This window comes from Eptatretus burgeri, chromosome 16 (genome assembly GCF_056783735.1).
Source record: "Eptatretus burgeri isolate ZD-2024b chromosome 16, Ebu_testis_v1, whole genome shotgun sequence".
Classification (NCBI taxonomy): Eukaryota; Metazoa; Chordata; class Myxini; order Myxiniformes; family Myxinidae; genus Eptatretus; species Eptatretus burgeri.
The window spans coordinates 65019067-65039340 of NC_140976.1; the positions used below are offsets into that span (position 1 = coordinate 65019067).

At 37.6% G+C, this 20274-nt stretch overlaps 1 protein-coding gene across 1 annotated transcript in view; it reads right to left on the bottom strand.

Moving 5' to 3' along the window:
* LOC147011227 (uncharacterized) overlaps positions 1 to 19645 on the bottom strand; it is a 40647-nt gene extending 21002 nt beyond the window's left edge. The window contains exons 1-2 of the mRNA XM_085859030.1: positions 19568 to 19645; positions 13899 to 14084 (exon numbers count right to left, since the gene is read on the bottom strand). Of these exons, the coding sequence (XP_085715156.1) occupies positions 13899 to 14084; positions 19568 to 19645 (264 nt within the window). The remainder of the gene's footprint in view (positions 1 to 13898; positions 14085 to 19567) is intronic.
* Positions 19646 to 20274: the final 629 nt, after the last annotated feature.

Sequence of the window (20274 nt, forward strand, 5' to 3'; positions counted from 1 at the left end):
TCCAATCTATCTCGTGGATAAAATGTTCCATCTAGAGAAACGCGAAGTTGTTTCACCTTCGCATTATCACTCAATGCATTATTCTTATCAGTCGCAGTATCACCATCTGGCTTTTTAAAAATGATCCACAGATATCATTGCTTTCCTTCCAGAACACCCAAATTCCACGTGTAAGTAGTTTGATTGAGTTTAACGTGTTGACATCTTCTTTTGAGGTATGATACACTGAGTGGTTTCTTTGAGTTAAGTCTTTGATTCAGCATCTCTTCTGTTTTAAGATTAGGAGTATATTCACTGATATACCAACTCATTTCCTCAATTACAAATTTATTCTGATCATCAAAAGCACTAGCAACACCAAAAAGCAATCGATTTTCATTATCATTCCTTTGTAGTTGAAATCTAATTTTAAGACCATACAAAACTTTATCATGATCACAAAATCCAAATATACCTTTAAGAGGAACCGCCACAGTAAAACTATTTTCTGCTTTTGTATCATCATTATACGCTCCTTTCCTTTGAATATATCCAGGGTCTGTGTTTGTTCCCGTTGACATATCAGGAATAAAACCTTCGACAGACCCCTTTCCCATTCTATCACTGAATGTATAGAGTGTAAATTTTATCATTTCAGATACAGCAGAGACATAATCAACCGCTTCAACTTCTTGTGTTCCAATATACAAACGCACACTATCAAACATTTTCCAGAAGAAATCATTTACAAGTGTAGCGTTTGTGTTATTCCCAGCTTTAGTGAATTTAAATTTACACAACAAGAAACTTTCGGAGAGATTCAAATAGGTTTGTTGATTATTTATTTCAAAACTTTTTGTACCATTCGTATTCCAGTCTGTTCCAGTTATTGCATTTACCTTGAAGTAATCTTATTTTTTAGTGGAGTTTGAGATAATAATAGTATCATCCAAATCATAGATACTATCAATTGCTTCCATACTTGTATTTATTTCGGAAAAAAGATGTTAAAACTTTTGAAACCCTGATCCAAGTATTTGAATTATTTTCTGTCGTTCTTGGGGGGACAACTGAGTTTTGCCTTTCTTAATTTCTTTTATTGCTTGTAATTTATGAGATTCTTTCTGAGCATCTTTTATACTCTTTACAGCACCTGCGACATTTCCCACAGCAGAAGCAGTTGAACCAATTAGACCTTTATGTTTAAGAATAGTTGAACCAATACCCATTAGAGTATCAATTATCCCATCTCCTCTAAATTGATGTCCAACACCCCTTTGTCTCTTAGGTTTATAGTATCCTCTACCAAGATACATACCTTCACCCTTGTAGTATGGGGAAAGGAACATCCCATCCCCTGTAATTATTTTATATTTTCCCAACTCGTGTTTCCTCACAATAACCATCGTATTTATTTATTGGAAAACTTCACGTAGGTGAATTCTGATAGATATAACTTCTCCATTAAAAGAAATCATACGATTATCTTGGTCGGTGATCCGAAAATTTACTCTGTGTATGGTTTTTCCTGACACAGGCAGATAAACCAAATTTTTGGGTTCCATATTGAATTTATAACCAATTGGGTTTGAGTATGCGCTGAATGAAAATATTGTATTTGTTTTTTTTCCCATCATTATAAGCACCATCAATCAAATCACAGTGAATTAACACCGAATTTATTCCTGAGGATATTTGAATGACATTATCACTGTAAAACGTCCCATTAGTTTCAATCTTTTTTGAGGAGAAGCCCAATAACTCTCTAAATGATTTATCAATTGTGAAATCAACCTTGTAGTTATTTTTAACTTTAATCGTTGATTTTGAAGTATGTTTTTGAATGTTTATAACAATATTTTTTGGTTCATCACCCTGTTCTTTCATAAGACGAGCAATTTCGGAAGATATTTGAGAAATCTCATCTGCTCCGGGTGAGACTGTTATCGTTTTGTATCCACCTCCCGGATTATAACTAAACTTGTCATTTTTCTCGGTTATATTAAATAAGGTATTATAAGTTTCCATGAACAATAAAGATGCCTCATATTCTTTTGTTGTGTCAAGTTGTAGTGGGTATGGGAATGAAGATGTGTGGTCGCTTGTTGTGAAATTGAAACTAAGGATTGTGCTTCTCATCTTATTTAATATGAGATAAAATGTCTTTATATTGATATTTATTCATTATTTTCATGTTCATCAACTGGTCTAAAATGGCTGATGCTTCATTAAAACAATTGTTATTTCCAGCCTTCTTACTGCCTAACAACAATAACAGTCTATTAACTAATTGCGATGGGTCATTTGGAAGAAAACTAACACCTGAACCAAGGATACTTAAAGCCTGAATAATGTGTTTCTCCTTCTCATTCTTCCTACTTTTACCAGAAAGAATAACCTTATAATTTGGAGTGTTCAGCAGATCAATATATACTCTATCATCATTATTTTCCATATCCAATGGTTTATCAATATACTTTGATTCATCCCTCACAGTTGAACCTTGTCTTCCATCTTTTGTGAGAAGAAACATTAATCTCGGAGTTAGTTTAACAGGGGGTTGAGCAGAACCCAAGTACCTTAATTCATCATTAAATATCAATACCTTTTCTTGAACAAGATGAAATATTGCTGGTTGTTCTGTTGGAATGAGTCCTGCTTTGGTTTTTGAATCCGCTGAATATTCATTGTTTTTAACAGCATTCACAATATAATCAGGGGGTTGATTAATCTCTTCCAGTTGTTGAAATAATTCTTCATCATGATATTCTAATTCTCCAATATGCTCTAATTCTTCCTCCGTCATTTGACTGAAAGCTTTTAACATTTGAAGCTTTCTGGGAGTATATTCTACTGTGGGAACTGTGGAAACATCTTTCATTTTTTCTTGGGAAGTTTTTAAAAGTGGTTTAAAAAATTTATCTTGTTTTCTTTCAAATGCTTCTTCGCCCGTTAGTTTCTGTCTGCGTTTCTTCTTTATGTCTTCCTGTTGTTTTACAACTTTTGAAACCAACTCTTGATGTTCCTTAAATCTTCTTGCTCTTTCTTTTGCATCCATTTATTTATTGTAAAATATCATTTAATGAATTGCAAAGATCAACAGGGAAATTTTCCTTTTCTTCATCATTCAAGTAGATGTGTTCAAATAAATCCTTTTCTTTAAATATTTTATCAAATTCTTTATTAACATTAATGCGAGTTGTAATTTCTTCTTCACTAATACTTGCATCTCTGCTTTTCATACGTTTGCGTTGAGTTTCTTCATCAACATCAAAACCGAATGATAAAATCTTCACTCCACTCAGATGTTTAATAATTTGTCTTGTTCCTTCTGGATTACTTTCTAATATCCCAACACCACCAGATTTTAGTTTCCTTAACTCACTCTTACAATGTGAATATTTTGTTGTACCAAGAGAAACCTCCTCAAACATTTGGCCTTCATTCCTCAATCGCATATGTTCCTCCACTGAAATAGAGTGATAATCTTCACCTTTTACTTCTCCAGGTCTTATTGCTCTAGTTGTTGTTGATACAATGCGTATCACGGGGTGTTTTTTAAGTAAATTTACAATATTCTCATTTGTACTACACAAGAACCTTGATTTATGAAAGTTTTTTTCCAGAAGCAGATTTACCCACAAGATTTATAATAATAGTTGGCATTTATATATGTAATTGTTTATAAAACAAAAAATATATCCCTTAATATCTCATCTTCTTTCACAACAATATATTTATATTTTTCAGTCGTGTGCTTCATGTAATCCTCAAATTTCTTTTTACTACATAATGTAGAACAATTATCTCTCCAAAAATTATTGATATCTATTGAATTTAACTTGAATAAAATAAAAGTATTAGCATTGTTTCTGATGGAATGACGAGGAAGTTGAAAGTACGATTGACTAAGATAAATACAATTACAAGAAGAATGTCTCCCTCTTGTGTAGTAGCTGTCCATTACCGTTTGGTTTCTCTCATTAACACAATCATCAAAGATAACGAGGTTCTTTTTTGATTTATCCAAATCTTGGGGAGACCGTATATCATCCGTATTATCACTAAGAATACAAGTTATAGGATTTGATTTCTTTTTACATCTCTGTGTATCACAAAATAGTTGAATTATATCTTCAATGTTATAATCATTTAGGTTTTTTTGACGTTTAAATAAACCAATTATATCTTCTTTTTGAAGACCAGCATTAAAACCTTGTGAGAGTAGTTGATACTCTGGTTGAAAACTCGACTTTGTGAAAATTATTAAATTATCATAATCTAAAAAGTTGGGAGTGAGGAGCATTTTTAAAAGTAAGCAGGTTTTTCCACATCCACTTGAACCAACTATGAGACATCTTAATGAATTTGGTAGATTTTTATGGTTGTTAAATTTTATCTTATTTTCCCAAATAGGTAAAAAATCATTCATTTATATATTTGAAAAACAGGTTATTTAATTTATTATTGGCTTTTTTAGAAACTCTATATTTTATCCTAAGTTCAGGTTTAATTTCAAGATAATCCATTATTTTATTTATACAATATCTTGTGTTGATATTTCCCTGAAAATTACATCCATGAATAATATACAACAACAATCCTTTGAACATTTCTCTTATACGTTCAGTTTCTTCCCTTGTAAGGAAAGGTGTGTTATCACCCTCATACTTTACATTCATTTCTCTAATCAATCTTGTGAAGTAATTCATTTTTGGTGTAAATCTAAAAGAATTATTTTCCTTTTTATATTTTTTATGATCATTAATTAGAAGATAATCACAGAATATACATTGTTTATAAGCTTTTGACTCTGTGTTTAATCCCCGTCTTTCACACGCAGGACAATTCTCAAATTTGTCATATGGAGAATCAGGAAAGTCTAGCATATTTATAAAGTAAAACTTTACTTAAACTGAAATTCATCTATACTTTCAGTTGTATATTACCATCGATATCGATATACTTTTTTTCATTATCAGATTCAACGACAACATTTTTTATATTAAAGGTAATTTTAAAATGATCGTTAATTACTATTGAACGAAATGTCATTTCACCTGATATATTAACATCCTTTATTTCATCAGGATTTACATCTTTAGGGTTGTTGAAAAAAATACAAATTTCTCCTTGCATATTACAGATGGTCTTATCTTTTCTTTCTAAAGCTTCATCCATAAGGTTTTTGTTTTTTGATACTTTTTCTTGTTTCATTGCTTTTTCTAGTTTTGAATATATTACTAGAAGGAGAGGAGAAACTTTTGTTAGAGATACTTTAATTGATGTTCTACCAGGTATACTAAAAGCCCTTCCACTGAAGGAAATTGAAGAACTCATATTATTTACCATAATAGTTTTTACCCAATAGTTGTTATATTTATCTTTGTTCAATTTTACATCCTTGACATATTTCTCAGTATCTTTAACAAATGAAGAGATTGATTGAAACTTGTCTTTTGTGTCTTGAAACATTGTATTTATTAAGTGAAAGTTGGAGAATAAAATGGTTTTAAGCACAGATTCACCTGTAAAATAAACGAAATTTTCATCAAGAAAATTTTAGTTTAAGCAAAGATTTATTATATAAATATGGTGAATACAACATACTGCGATGTTTGTAATCACGAATATAAACATTATAGAAAACACCTCCGAACCAACAAACACACATTTAATCTGTTTCATAAAATATCTCCTCTTGAGTTGGAAATAAAACATTGTGATATCTGTTCAAAGGATGTTTTGAAGAGTAGTTATAATAAACATCTTCAATCACAAAAACACAAGAAAAATGAGTTTAAAGTAAAGGGAGACTATTATATTGAAAACACTGATGGGGCATTTAAAGGGCATATAAAAATAAGGATTTTTCAATTTGGAGAACCCGGTCCATCATCAATAGCTGAATCAATTGTAATAGTGAAACCCGATGTTGAAAAATTTATTAAAAAGACATTAAAAGAAATGAAAACTTTAAAGTTTTATATGGGAGTGAAAATGAATATGAAAAGACAAGATGAAGAACAAACTCCTTATATGAGAACAGATCTTCATTTTATAACATCATTTCAAGATTTTTTGAATAGTGGGGTTTATGAAGAACTATCAAGACAAGAGGAGGATGTTGATAATACAGTGGTAGGAAGTGGATTCAATATTAAAAAAATCATCTTTTTAGATATACACATTCTAAAATCAAACCCTCTTAAAGCTTCTTCTTATATTGAATTACCAAAAGAAATAATACTAAAGAAGGCAGTTGTTAATATTAAGAACAATGATAATAAATGTTTTCTCTGGTCTGTTCTTGCTCACTTTCATCCACCAAAATGTAATTCAGAAAGAGTAAAACAATATATGAAATATGAGAATACCTTGGACATTAAAGATTTTAAATTCCCAATGCCACTAACAGATATTCCTAAATTTGAGATAAAGAATAATCTTTCTATTAATGTATATGGATTAACGGATACAAACAAAGTTCAAATATTAAAAATTTCAAACAACTATAAAAATGAAGAAACACACATTGATCTTTTATATTTTAGTGTTGGAAAGAATTCACATTACACATACATCAATAATTTATCAAGATTAATCTCTTCTCAGGTATTCAGAACAGCAAACAAAATATATCCTTGTAAGCGATGTCTTAATTCATTTCATACAAAAGAACGATTAGAACAACATTCAAAATATTGTAGTAATCATAAATCAGCTGTAATTACAATGCCTAAACCTGGTGAAAAGATTTCTTTTGAAGATTATAATAAATCTATCATGCACCCATTTGTGATATACGCTGATTTTGAATGTATCCTTAAAAAGATAAATACTACTTCTCCTAATCCAAAGGAATCATATACAAATAAATATCAAAAACATATTCCTTGTGGTTTCTGTTATTATATCAAATCATCTGTTGGAGAAAAGTATAACAAACTTGAACTTTATCGTGGAAAAAAAGCTTCACAAGAGTTTGTAAAACGATTAGAAAAGGATTGTATAAGACTCACTAAATTAATGAAAGAAACAAATGAACCGATGAAATTAACCAAAGAAGAAAAATTAGAATTTAGAAAGAACAATATCTGTCATATTTGTGAGGGGGAAATTAAGGAGTCTAAAGTTAGGGATCATTGTCATCTTACTGGTAAATATAGAGGTCCCGCTCATTCCTGTTGTAATCTTAATTATAAATTACCTTCTTTTATTCCAGTCTTTCTTCACAACAGCGCCAACTATGATACACATCTATTTATAAATGAACTTTCAAAAACACCAGGGAATATTTCTGCCATAACAAACACAAGTCAAAAGTATATTTCATTTACAAAAATGATATTTACAAAACCTTTAACTCGTATTAGGTTTCTAGATTCTTACAAGTTTATGGGAACACCACTGGCCTACCTCGCATCAAATCTAAGCTCCACGGACTCTTTTCCAAATCTTAATTCATTCTTTCCAAAAAAGGAAATTCTCACTAAAGAGGAAATTCAGATTAAAGAGAGAATTCAAAGTAAAGAGGAAACTCTAATTAATGAAGAAATTCTAACTGAAGATGAAATTCTAATTATAAAGAAAATTCGAACAATGAATGAAATTCTAACTAAAGAGGAAATTCTGATTAAAGATGAAATTCTGATTAAAGAAGGAATTCTTACGAGAGAGGAAATTCAAACAAGGAATGAAATTCAAAGTAAGGAGAAAATTCTTACAAGTAAGGGAATTTATCCTTATGATTATATGGATTCATTTATGAGATTTAAAGAAACACAACTTCCATCAAAAGAAAGTTTCTATAATAACCTTTATGAAGAAGAGATAAGTGATAAGGAATATAAACACGCACAAGAAATATGGAAATTATTTAAGATAAAGAACCTTGGAGAATATCATGATTTATATCTAAAAACAGATGTTTTATTGTTAGCTGATGTGTTTGAAGCTTTTAGATCACTCTGTCAAAATAAAAATTGTTATGGATTAGACCCTGCCCACTATTTCACAGCTCCTGGTTTAGCTTGGAGTGCAATGTTGAAAATGACAAAACAAGATATAGATTTAATCAGTGATGTTGATATGCTTTTGATGATTGAGAAGTCCAAGAGAGGTGGAATATCACAAGTATGTTCAAAAAGATATGCTAAAGCAAATAATAAATATCTTCCAAATTATGATAGTGAAAAAGATAGTAATTATTTGATGTATTTTGATGCTAATAATTTGTATGGATGGGCAATGTCTCAATCTCTGCCTTATGGTAAATTAGAGTGGGTGGAAGAAAAGGATTATGAAAAGGCTTTGATGAATATTGTTATTTCTTCTCAAGAGGAATTGAATGACGAAGAAGAAGGTTATTATTTTGAAGTTGATTTGAGGTACCCGAGTGATCTTCATAATAAGCATAAAGATCTTCCTTTTGCATGTGAGAAAGAAACCCCAAAGAAAGAATGGTTAAGTGATTATCATAAAAGTTTTAATATTAAAGGTAAATCAACAGAAAAGTTATTAACAACATTCTATGATAAAGAGGGATATGTTTTGCATCAGAGAAGCTTAAAACAGTTTTTGAGAGAAGGATTGAGAGTAGCTAAAATTCATAGAGTTTTAAAATTTAAACAAAGTCCTTGGGTGAAAAAGTATATTCAATTCAATACAGATATGAGAGCAAATACAAAAGTAAAATTTGAAGGGGACTTTTATAAATTAATGAATAATGCTGTATTTGGAAAGACTATGGAAAATGTTAGAAACAGGCAAAACATTAGATTTGCAACATCTTGGAAAGAAGCTTCGAGATTGATAAATAAACCAAGTTTTGAGAGAGAAGAGGTTTTTTCAGAGAACTTTTCTGCAATTCATATGAAAAAGGAAAGTATTGTAATGGATAAACCAATTTATATTGGAGCAGCAGTTCTTGATTTATCAAAGATATTGATGTATGATTATTTGTATAATGACTTAAAGAAAGAGTATGGTGAAAATGTTTCATTGTTGTATATGGACACTGATAGTTTTATCCTAGATATAAAAACTGATGATGTTTATAAAGATATGAGGAAAAATATTGGAGTATATGATACAAGTAATTTCAGCAAGAAGAGTGAGTTATTTTCCAAAAAGAATGAAAAGGTTATTGGTAAGTTTAAGGATGAGTTGGGTGGAAAAGTAATGAGTGAGTTTATTGGATTGAGAGCAAAGGCATATGCTTATAAGTATGGTGATCAGATTGATCAGAGGTTAAAGGGAATAAAGAAATATATAATAAAGAAATCAATAACTTTTAGAAATTATTATAATTGTTTGATGAATAAGAAAGAAGAATATAGGAAAATGAGTACAATAAGAAGTTATAAACATAACATATATAGTGAAGAAGTAAATAAAAAGGCATTAGGAGCCTTTGATGATAAGAGATTTATTTTAGATAATGGAATAGATTGTGTTCCATATGGATATTGTATGATAGAGTGTATAAAATAGATTGCGTTTTAACGATGGGAAGATGGGTTAGGGTTTTTTAAGGGTTCCCGCCGCATTTTTTCGCAATATATAAATGGTTAAACCAAGTATTAATCAAACTAAAGAGTGGAGAAAATCTCAGTCTTGGTATATAAATGGAAAACATAATGAATGTGAAAAATATCAAATGAGTCTTATTGAAAAAATAACTAAAACAAAGGTAAATAAAACAAATAAGCGAATCAATTTAAAAAGTAGTAAGTTAGAGGATGTAAAGAAAAAAATGAATATCCTTGAATGGACTGAAAACTTTGATGGTTATCAATTGAACAATGAAAAAACAATTTACTATAATCTCAAAATGATATGTGGCTCAGGAGGTGGACAAACAAGATCATTAAGAGAAGTTTATCATTTCGTAATGGCACAAAAGGGGTATCTTAAAAAATATAAAGATTCAAATGTTTTGTTTGTCAATATTTTAGATGGGGATTATTGTGCAAAGAAAATTAAACTATTGAAGGAATTTGAGAATGAACAAATCTTTATAGGTTCAATGAGTGAGCTGTTCAACCTCCAGGTTAAAAGGGGAGACAAATAAATATACCTTGGGATAGCCTGGTTATATATACACAAAGCCTGGTGTTGGCTTAGTGGTTAGGGTGGCGGCTTGGGATCCCAGTGTCCCGAGTTCGAATCCCGCTCAGCTGCTGAGTTAACACCAGGGGGTTGACTCAGCCTGTCATCCATCCGAGGTCGGCGAAGTGAGTACCAGTGTACTGGTCCTGGTGTATGCCCCGGTTAGAATAGGTGTACCATATCCCTGTGTTGTAAGAGGCGTCCAGGAAGGGCATCCGACCATAAAACATTGCCCCACAAAAAGCCAAACCCCTGCACAGCAGGGAAAAACGGATAAAAAGGGGGTTTATTTTTAGGGGAAAAAAAAGGGAATCGGTGAAAATCCCCCATTCATTTACATGGGGAAAAGTGAGCTAGAACCAGTATATTCACCCTACTCACACCCACACAACTGATTCCGAGGGTCGGTCAAGTATGGGAGCATGTTCCGCTCGACCAGAACATTGAGAGTCCTGGAGGAAAGTGTGGACAGATGATTCTTGCAACTGCAAAGATCACAAAGTGAGTGCTGGCTTCGTGGTGATGACATGTGTCCCCAAGATAGAGGTGTCTGACACAGAGTAGGAATTGAATCATGTCTTGAAGAGAAACATTTGTTGCCTGCAAAAAATTTCTGCATTTTGAGCAGTCTTTATCCTTTCCTGTGTTGCAGTCAGAGGACAGATGACACGAGTGAATAGGGATGGTTGGGAGCTCTTGTGTGCAGGTCTTGAGGGATACAGACTTGGGATTAAAGAGGACTTGATGGGGGAGAACGAGTACTTTGAGAAGTTCAGTGACATGCTGTTCATTGGCAACACAGAATAGAAGGTGCCAATAGACAAAGTTGATGCAGATACTGCTTTCCTGATGGGTGTGATTTAAACCCAGTGCCGGCCGGATGCAAACTATGACCTGCTCACTGGTAATGCACAAGGAGCTGGGGCACAAGGAGCTGGGGCACCAGATGATCCTGACTCAGCATGTCAAGAGGATTGTACAGTGGCTGCACAGACCCTGCCACAAAATGGTGATTGGTTCGCTCCTCCTGTGTTACCTGAGTCTATGATAGCCTACTTGGAGTAGTGACCAGCTAAAATTAAAGCAGAAAGATGTTGAGGTGGGAGAGGCATCTCCAGCAACAGAGATGACATGCTTATATATAGTGAGAGCTGTGGTTGCGTGGCTGAATGAATCGACCACAGAGGATGCGGTTGATGCCAAAAACCTGTTGGAGCTCAGCCTCTGCAAGCCCAAGGAAAGGGCGGTGGGTGTGAAGTTTGGTTAACGTCTCACTGCCTCATCGAGTCATGTATTGGCAAGTAAAAAATTGATGACATGAGAGAAGAACTACACCACCGTGTGGAAGAAAGGACTTGCGATTGTGGGGGGCATCAAGACATTTATGTTGTACATCTGCAGGACTGAATTTTTCTGTAAGGCTCACTTGGCTGCGCCTGGATGTGTTTGAGGACTGTGGAGTAGCCGCTGAAACCCGAATCCTATCCAGGTTCCTCCTGATGACGCCGTCTTTGCTTTTGACTTCTTCGGGTTCCTTCTTGGTCTTCTGTTTCATTAAGTTTGTAAAATATCCTTGGGCTGTCTGCCTGGTGTTGGCTTAAAGGTTGGAGTGGTGGGCTTTGGATCTTAGGGTCATGAGTTCAAATCCTGCTCAGCTGTTGAGTTAACACCAGGTAGGGTTAACTCGGCCTGTCATCCTTCTGAGGTTGGGAAAATGAATGTCATCATGCTGGTATACTGTGTTGGAGTGGTGTCCCATCTCGGATTGTGCCCAAGAGCCAAAGAGACTGCTTCAGCAGCACAAATGCTCTGCACAATGTATGGTCCCAATCTCCTCTCCTGATGTTGCGTGAACTGTGTTCCCCTACTGACGGACCTGTGGTCGGTTGTACATGTTGCTGCATTTGAGCTGGGGAGTAACTACTGAAATCTATCTGTCTGGGTTCTCTCAGACATCTTTGTTCTTTGTTCCTTTCATATTTCTTTCTAAATTTTATTTTGTTTATATATTTTTATCATTCTTTTAGTCATTCTAATTCTGGCATTTTCTTCTCTTTCACCTCCATATTCCTCTCCTTCATTATCCATCTTTTGAAGGAGAAGTGAATTTTTGCAGAAATTTTTCTGAAAGGCTCACTTGGCTGGACATGGACAGGTTTGAGGGTGGTGGAGTAGTGGCTGAAACCCAAATCCTATCCAGGTTCCGCTTGATGACTCCATCTTTTCTCTTTACTTATTTAGGTTCCTTCTTCATCTTCCATTAAATTTTCTTGATGATCATCAACCATTGCTACACCTGGATAATGCAATGTTTCTCAGCAATAGAATCATGTGAATGGCAATGTTTATGCACACTGACTCCTGTGGTGAGGCACTTGCTCTGAAACAACTTCCCTTCTCTTCCTGGAAAGAAAACCTGACGAAGGCAATCTCAACTCATTCCACAAAGCCCGCAAGAAGAGTGTGTCCACTCCCAGGAGAGGCAAAAATCACCATCTGTCCAATGTCTAGATTGAACTTTTAAACGAATCTCCCTCCTCCAAAACCTGGTGGAGCAAATTGTTAAATCTTTCTCTGGAGTATGCTCCCCTTCCATCCCTGCCCCCCTTCCATCCCTTCCTTCTGGTCAAATGGCACCACAGCCGATTCCTCTCACCACAGCCAACAAAGGTGGCCTCCAAAGCCAGTCGCCGACTGGGCATTCTCCATCGTACAAAGTCCTTTCTTATCACACGATAGCCTTGGAGTTGGATAGGAGTTTTCATCTGATGATTAATGGAGTACTGCTAATCCCCTCTGAGCTGGCACACCTGCCTCACACCTTGCTCAGCTTGATGCCATGAAACCAAAGCCTTTAAGATTAATGGAATCTCCCATGACAAAGCTGATTCATATGGGCTGATCACTTTCCCATCACAGACAAGTCAGTGGTCTCTCTGTCTTCCACTGCCTCCTTTCTTGTCTTGTACCCTCTGCTCTTTCAGTGCTCTGTACCCCCTCTCCCCCACTCCAGGTTTCTGCAAGGCTCACACGGTCCACCATCAACCCCCTTCTGGTGAAATGACCTGAATCCAAGATCACTGCTCAACTCCAATCATTTGGTCCTGCCTGTGGAACCAACATCCACATCCTCTTCAATCTCATTCTTCCCTCCATGGCTTTAAGACAGCTGTTCACCACCATCTCAGATCAACCCCCATCTAAACTCACGATCTCTTTCTTCCCCCAAATGATCCCATTCCCAAGTCTTCCCTTTTTCCAGGTTATTGTAATTTCTCTCCATCTCCTTTACCTCTAACCATTTGTTGGTTGTTTTATTTTTCCTTTTCTGTTTCATCCCAACCTTCCCGTTCTTTCTCTTCCTGTGTTTCACTCAACTTGTGTGCAGCTTGTTCACCACCACATGTTCTTCTCCCCTCTCCTTAATATCATTCATCAACTCTGCTGTTGGTGTTTCCCCCTTTCCATTTTTTCCCCTTCCATGAGCCTTGATCATGTATCCAAAAAATAAAATAAAATAATTTTAAACCCTCACTTCCATCTGATCTTTGTTTTGTAAATTTTCACCAACAATGAATAAACTTTTAACAATTTATTCACATCCTGAAAATCAGCTTCCCTGTTTTATTATAATGCAATTTTCACACAGGTTAGTTATCATTGTTACCTTTACTCCTCGTGCTGCACAGTATACATCTATCACTCCTTACATTATACTAAATCCTGCTTTCTATCGTTCATATCTCACTGCATCGGGAATGTTTAGTGAAATACACTTATCATCGCCATTCATCATGATGTCTTACCAGAAGTCTCCTTTGACACTTTTCCCAAAACCAAAGCAGGAAAGGGATAACCAGTAGCCACATGAGCAACATCACCAGCACCACCATGATGAAAACAATGAAGTTACTGATCAAAATCCATTCGGTGGAGTTTGCTCGATAACCAGCTGGTGCTTCCGTGTGAAACCATTCGTAGAAGCTTTTCTCCTGTGTAGACAAAGCATAAAAAACAAGAATTAGAGCCGAGTCAATATACAGTGCCGATAGAAAGTCCACACCCCCTTTCAAATTTTTCACCTTATGTTTCCTTATAGCCTGGAATTAAATTACATTAAATATGAGACTTTTTCCACCTTCATGAACACATCGTAACCCACAACTTCCAAGTGCAAAACAAATTCTACAAATTTCAGAAAATTAATAAAAAATACAAAATAAGAATATCTTGGTTGGATAAGTGTCCACCCCCTCCCCCGCCCCCACTTATAATAGCAATTGTAAGTTACCTCAGGTGTAACCAATCACCTTCAAAATCACATACCGAGCTAATTGGCCTCCACCTGTGTTAAACTGTAGTGATTCTGATTATTTCAGAACAAAATGAGCTGTTCCTGGAGGTTTACTCTTCTGGGGAGTGAATTTCACAGCAAAGACTCAACCGTGAGCACCATGGAGCTTTAAAAAGACCTCTGGAGCACAGTCAAGACAATCATTAAGAAGTTGAAGGCACATGGTACCACCACGACCCTACCGAGATCAGGCCGTCCCTCCAAACTGGGTGACCAAGTCAGGAGGAGACTGATCAGAGAGGCCACCACGAGGAAAATGGCAACTTTGAAAGAGGTCCAGGCCTGTATGGCAAAGAATGTTCACTATGTGCATGTGACAACAATATCCCAAGCACTCCACAAGTTTTGCCTGTACGGTGGTGTGGCAAGAAGGAAACCATGACTCAAAAAAGCCCATCTCGAGTCCAGTTTGAGGTATGCAAAAAAACACTCTGGAGATTCTGAAGATATGTGGCAAAACGTTTTGTGGTCTGACAGAACCAAGATGGAACTTTTTGGCTAAAATGGAAAATGTTACGTTTGGCCTAAACCCAACACATCAACCAAAGAAGACCATCCCTGCTGTGAAACATGGTGGTGGCAGCATCATTCTTTGGGGATGTTTCTCAGCAGGGACTGGGACACTTGTCAGGATAGAAGGGAAAATGGATGGAGCAAAATACAGAAAAATATGAGAGGAAAACCTGCTGCCCTCTGCAAGAAAGCTGAAATTGGGACAGAAGTTCACCTTTCAGCACGACGACACGATGTACTCAGCCAAAGCTACACTGGAGTGGCTAAGGAAAAAAAGATAAATGTACTTAAAAAAAAAATTTAAGAAAATACTTTCTCATGAATAATTTTGTTTTGGGCAGTGTATGGCAATTGGTAGAACACACACCTCCACCAGGCTGAACAGTTTAGGAACTGAATCCCACTAATAGGCCAGATCTGAATCTGGACCTGAACCAAAATCCAATTACCTTGTTCTTGTCACCGACCCAACTCATCCACCTCATTTTGTCAAAACTCTTCCACAACTTTTTGAAAAATTTTCTTGATATTATTTTTGGCCCCATGATTCTCTCCATAATGACAAATCAATTTTAAAAACTTGTCGTATCCACATCCGGATCTTCACCCAAATACATTCAATTTGTCGTCACACACCCAACCTATCCACCAAGTTTTCATCCAAATCTGTATATTTATCGAGTATTCCTACTCTACTGGAACTGTTAAAATCACAATAGAATAAGGAGCAATATTGTTGCGGTCTTCGCGCCCGCCGGCGTGCGAACGGCCACGTAACTCGAATCGCGGCACGTCGCCCACCGGACGGACAATCCAGTCGTGACCCTCTCGGACTAACGCCGGGAACCAGTCACGGGTGGACCTTTCGGTCTCACCGCGATCGAGCCAATCAGCCCCCGCGTGGGATAGGGTTGCTCGCCAAATTCGAACTACCTAAGTACCCACGCGGAGGGTAGACCGGGCGATCGCACCTCGCCGCAGGTCGACTTCGGACACGGGCCACTTAAGCGACCCGTTCCGTACTATCAGAATAACCGAGCGGTGTTATCGTCGACCTCGACGGTTCGATTAATTATCGGGCGTACTCAGCCCACTACCAACCCTTCACGTGAAGCAAGATGGGGGTTCAATGGGGAAAAAGACGAAGCGAAGCGGGAAACAGTTCAACAATAAAGCACATTTATTCGCGGCACACGGGAAGCACACAAATACAATTCCATTTACACAAAAAGCAAACATAAAAGTGAAAACACAGTGCAGAGCTAATACCGACTACCGAGCACACGGCAACACTTATACAATTCTACTTCACAGACGGCGCCGACAACACATACCCAAAACCAAGGGAAAAGAAATCCCCCAAGAATGAGGTAGGCCTGAGGCCGAGACCGGGTCGGGCCTACCCGTCTGGTGATGAGACGCGGAGCGGCGATGGCCCCGCAACCCGCGGGCCTCGTGGACAGTGCCTGGCAGGGGGTGGGAACGGGGCCCCCTTGGTCGCACTATCTCAGCGCGGGGGGAAACAGGAGGGGGTTGCTGATGCTCGGGGTATAGAGGATCTTTATTATATGCGACGAGCGTCTCCACCTCGGCCAGGTCGCGCTGTCGGCCTCCCTCGGGTGCAGCTTCCTGCACGACGCGAGCACCCCCTCGTCTGGTGTCGCCGCCTTTCCACAGCTCCGTCCCCTCCGTTCCGACTCCAACGCACACGACGAGCAGCTCCACCGCCCGCGAAGTCTTGACCCTCTGCTTCCGACTCTCCTCTTCTTGACTCTCCGACCTCGTTCTGCTGACTCTCTCATTCCCGTTCTGCTGACTCTCCTTTGCGACTCGTTCTCTGACTGACGAACACCGTCCTTTTATCCCCCCGTAACTTCGCCTTTGACCCCCTCCCTTTGACCTTTCACCTCGCTCCCCGTTGGCCCGAGAAAAAGTGGGCGTGAAGGCTTTTTGATCCACAAATTTGCATATATCGATCGTTCTGGAGGCGGGGCCAAATCGCCCCTCGCTCACCGATTGGACGGCAAAAAGTGGGCGTGTGTCGTTTTTGATCCGTTTTTGAAGCAGAAAATCCGTGATTTTGTACACGCTGTTCGACGCGCGTTCTGCATGAGTCCAACACCGGTACCCACAGCGGGGCAAGAACGGTGGCGATGCTACGGTTGTGAGGTGTGCGTGAAGGTCGTGGCGGTTGTGGTGAAGCGGTGGTTGTGGTCGTTGGTTGATGTTGTGGTTGTGATGGTGGCGATTGGTCCAAAATAAAGATAGTAAAAGAAAAACGGCTATCCTGAAGAGTCGCAGCACGTATAAATGACATGTATTCCCACTAGACAACGGGTTTGGGCCTAACTACACATGCACTTACCGAGATACCTCACCTAAGGGACCTGAATGGTGGTTTGCGAATCTGGTAACCACAACAATATTATTGTTTTGCCAGAAGCAATCATGGCCTCCAATCTGCACAGCACAGTCATAAATTTCATATCTTTTGTTTAATTATTGAATGTTTTCAACTTTTTAATGTCTCTTAAATATCATTAATATTGTCTGTTATTTCTGATATTTGTAGATCTAATAAACCTATTTTTAATGTTGAAACCGATTTTTTCAATCATTTATTGTTGTTTCAATGCTTGTGGTTGATTTTGAAATGTTAAATTTAGGTATTTGTTTTTTCATTCAATGTAAATCGCTTTTCTCATTTTAATTTAAACAGGACGATGGAGGATTGAATAGTGGGTGGTGAACTGGTCACTTGGGTATATGGAGGATTGAATAGTGGGTGGTGAACTGGTCACTTGGGTAGATGGAGGATTGAATAGTGGGTGGTAAACTGGTCACTTGGGTATATGGAGGATTGAATAGTGGGTGGTGAACTGGTCACTTGGGTAGATGGAGGATTGAATAGTGGGTGGTAAACTGGTCACTTGGGTAGATGGAGGATTGAATAACTTCTGGTAAACAGGCCACTGGGGTTGATGGAGATTTGAATCACGGCTGGTAAAATAGCCTCTTGGGTTCAAAGGGTTAAACAAACACAGAAAAACCTCTTTCCAACCCTTTGTTGTTTCTTCAGCTCAGTGTGATAATCAATCCATGTTTAATGTAGTTCCCCTTAAACACTGTAATTGTCCGTGATCACTGATGAGTAACAGTGGTAAGGCGCTCCTCTGATAAGTTACAGTACAGCAGGCCCACCCCAAACACAGGTTTCCTCATCACGTTTTCCCGTTATTTCCGTTGAATTATCGTGATAAAATGTGCCGATCGTGGAATGGGTCCCTCGCTCTATCACGGTCTGACGCGGAAGAATACACAACCCCGCAACTCAATCTCACCTCACAGCCCCACAATGCGCTCAATCGCAAACTCAGTTGCCCTTTCGATATCGTGCCACACGGATTGTAATCTCGTGATTTAGTTTGATATCACGTGATATTGATATTTTTGCGAGTCTTTTAATTGTGGGGTATTTGTGAGAGTAAATTGTTATGAAGAAGAAGAACATGTGGGGTGTTCTGAAGATGAAGATGATGTTGGGTTTTCGTGATACAAGGCAAGTGATAATTTATAAAGTATTAGGAAAAGCTTTTAAAGTAAGAAACAAATTAATTAAATTATGAGGAAGGTTGGTTCAATTGGGAAGTAATGAGAAAGGAAGAAATAAAGAATGAACCAAGGAAGGAAATAAGAGGCAGAATGAATGATTTTTTTTTTTCAAGCGAAAATATTTGTTTGTTTTGAAATGAGGGGGAAATAAGATAAAGTTGAGAAGTGTGAAAGAGAACACTTGGGATAAATAGAATGAGGTCCATATCTTGAGAGGTTTTGTTCGTCTTCATGGAGAGATGTTTGATATTCAAGTGCGAGATGGCCGCTGTCATGGGACCTTATACAGTGGTCTATGGGAGCATGCAACACAAGGCAAAGCAGATAAAGATCACCTTCTTCATTCACAAAGTTTGATGACCCTGACGACCCTCAGCCAGGGATGATGACGTCATCTCAAAAACCTCCAACGCCCATCATCATCATCATCATCTTCAGTAAGTACAATTTCATGTTTTATGACTGTAGTTGAAGCAAAAAAGTCGATAAATTTTAGACTTGGTTCCCCTCACCCAATTTTTCCCATGAGGTCTTGACTTTGTGCATTGCGGTTTTGGTCAACGTGGGATTTTTCAAGAACGTAACCCCCATGAAAGGGGATGGTCTGCTGCACTCACTTTCATCAGGAATGTTTAGCTGACATGATGAGTTATCCTCATCCGGAATGTTTAGCTTCCATGGATCCAGGGTTGACCTGTTCGTGTTTCCATCTGAGCCAATGGCTGATCACGATGCAGTGAACCCAGGTTCAAATCCCAGACACCGTTCATGTTTGTCCAACATCTATCAATATCCTTGATGTACTGTATATCGGTTTTATGGAAAAGTATATCGATGTCCCATGTCTTTGTCCTGCCCATGATTAAATGTACAAGCTCCTCGATGAGCTTAAGATCGCTGTTAAAAAACTAAATCCACTTAAATTCTCATTTGATTCAATTTTAGAAATTCAAAAACAAAATCCATCTCATTCCATCTCCCAAACGTTTTCCTCACCTTTTCGGGGATCGGTGAACATATTCTGGACAGCTTTTCAAACAAGGTTACTTCCTTCTTGGGAGGAATGGCAAACATCGCTGGGTGGGTTCTCCAAACTGAATCAATGAAACTCCAAGAAGACCCGAGAGTTATGATTAAGAAGAAGCAACTTGTGAGAAAACTGCTTTCCTGCAAATCACAGAAACAAAAACAAATAAAAAAATACAAAACGTTGTTTTTTGTAAATCTGTTATCACCACAATTATTACCATGAGCTCTGGGAACTCCCACCCAGTGGTGGGATTACCCTTCTTGGCTCGCCTTTCTCATTTTTAAAAGATCACAACATATTATTACGGTTTCGGGGTCGACAGGTGGGCTCCTGTGGGATCTGATCACACCAGCTTCCCTGACCTCTGACCTGAAGCCGACAGCTACGGATATGTCCGCAACCCGACAGATTGCTGAGCAACCATGGACACCATCTGAGAAGGTCTGTAAACGTCCCCGCTCCAACACTCGCGTTACCTTTCCGTTGATGTAGCCCCACCCAGATGGGGAAACATTCTCTCAACATCCCACCTTATCGTGGTATGTGGTATCTTATCGTGGTATGGACAATACTTATCGTGGTATGGACGAGCGAAACCAAAGGTGTGGCATTGGCTCTGCATGTGGAGCGAATCAGTGGGGCACAACTTCCCTTCTATTAATTACGTAGGCAA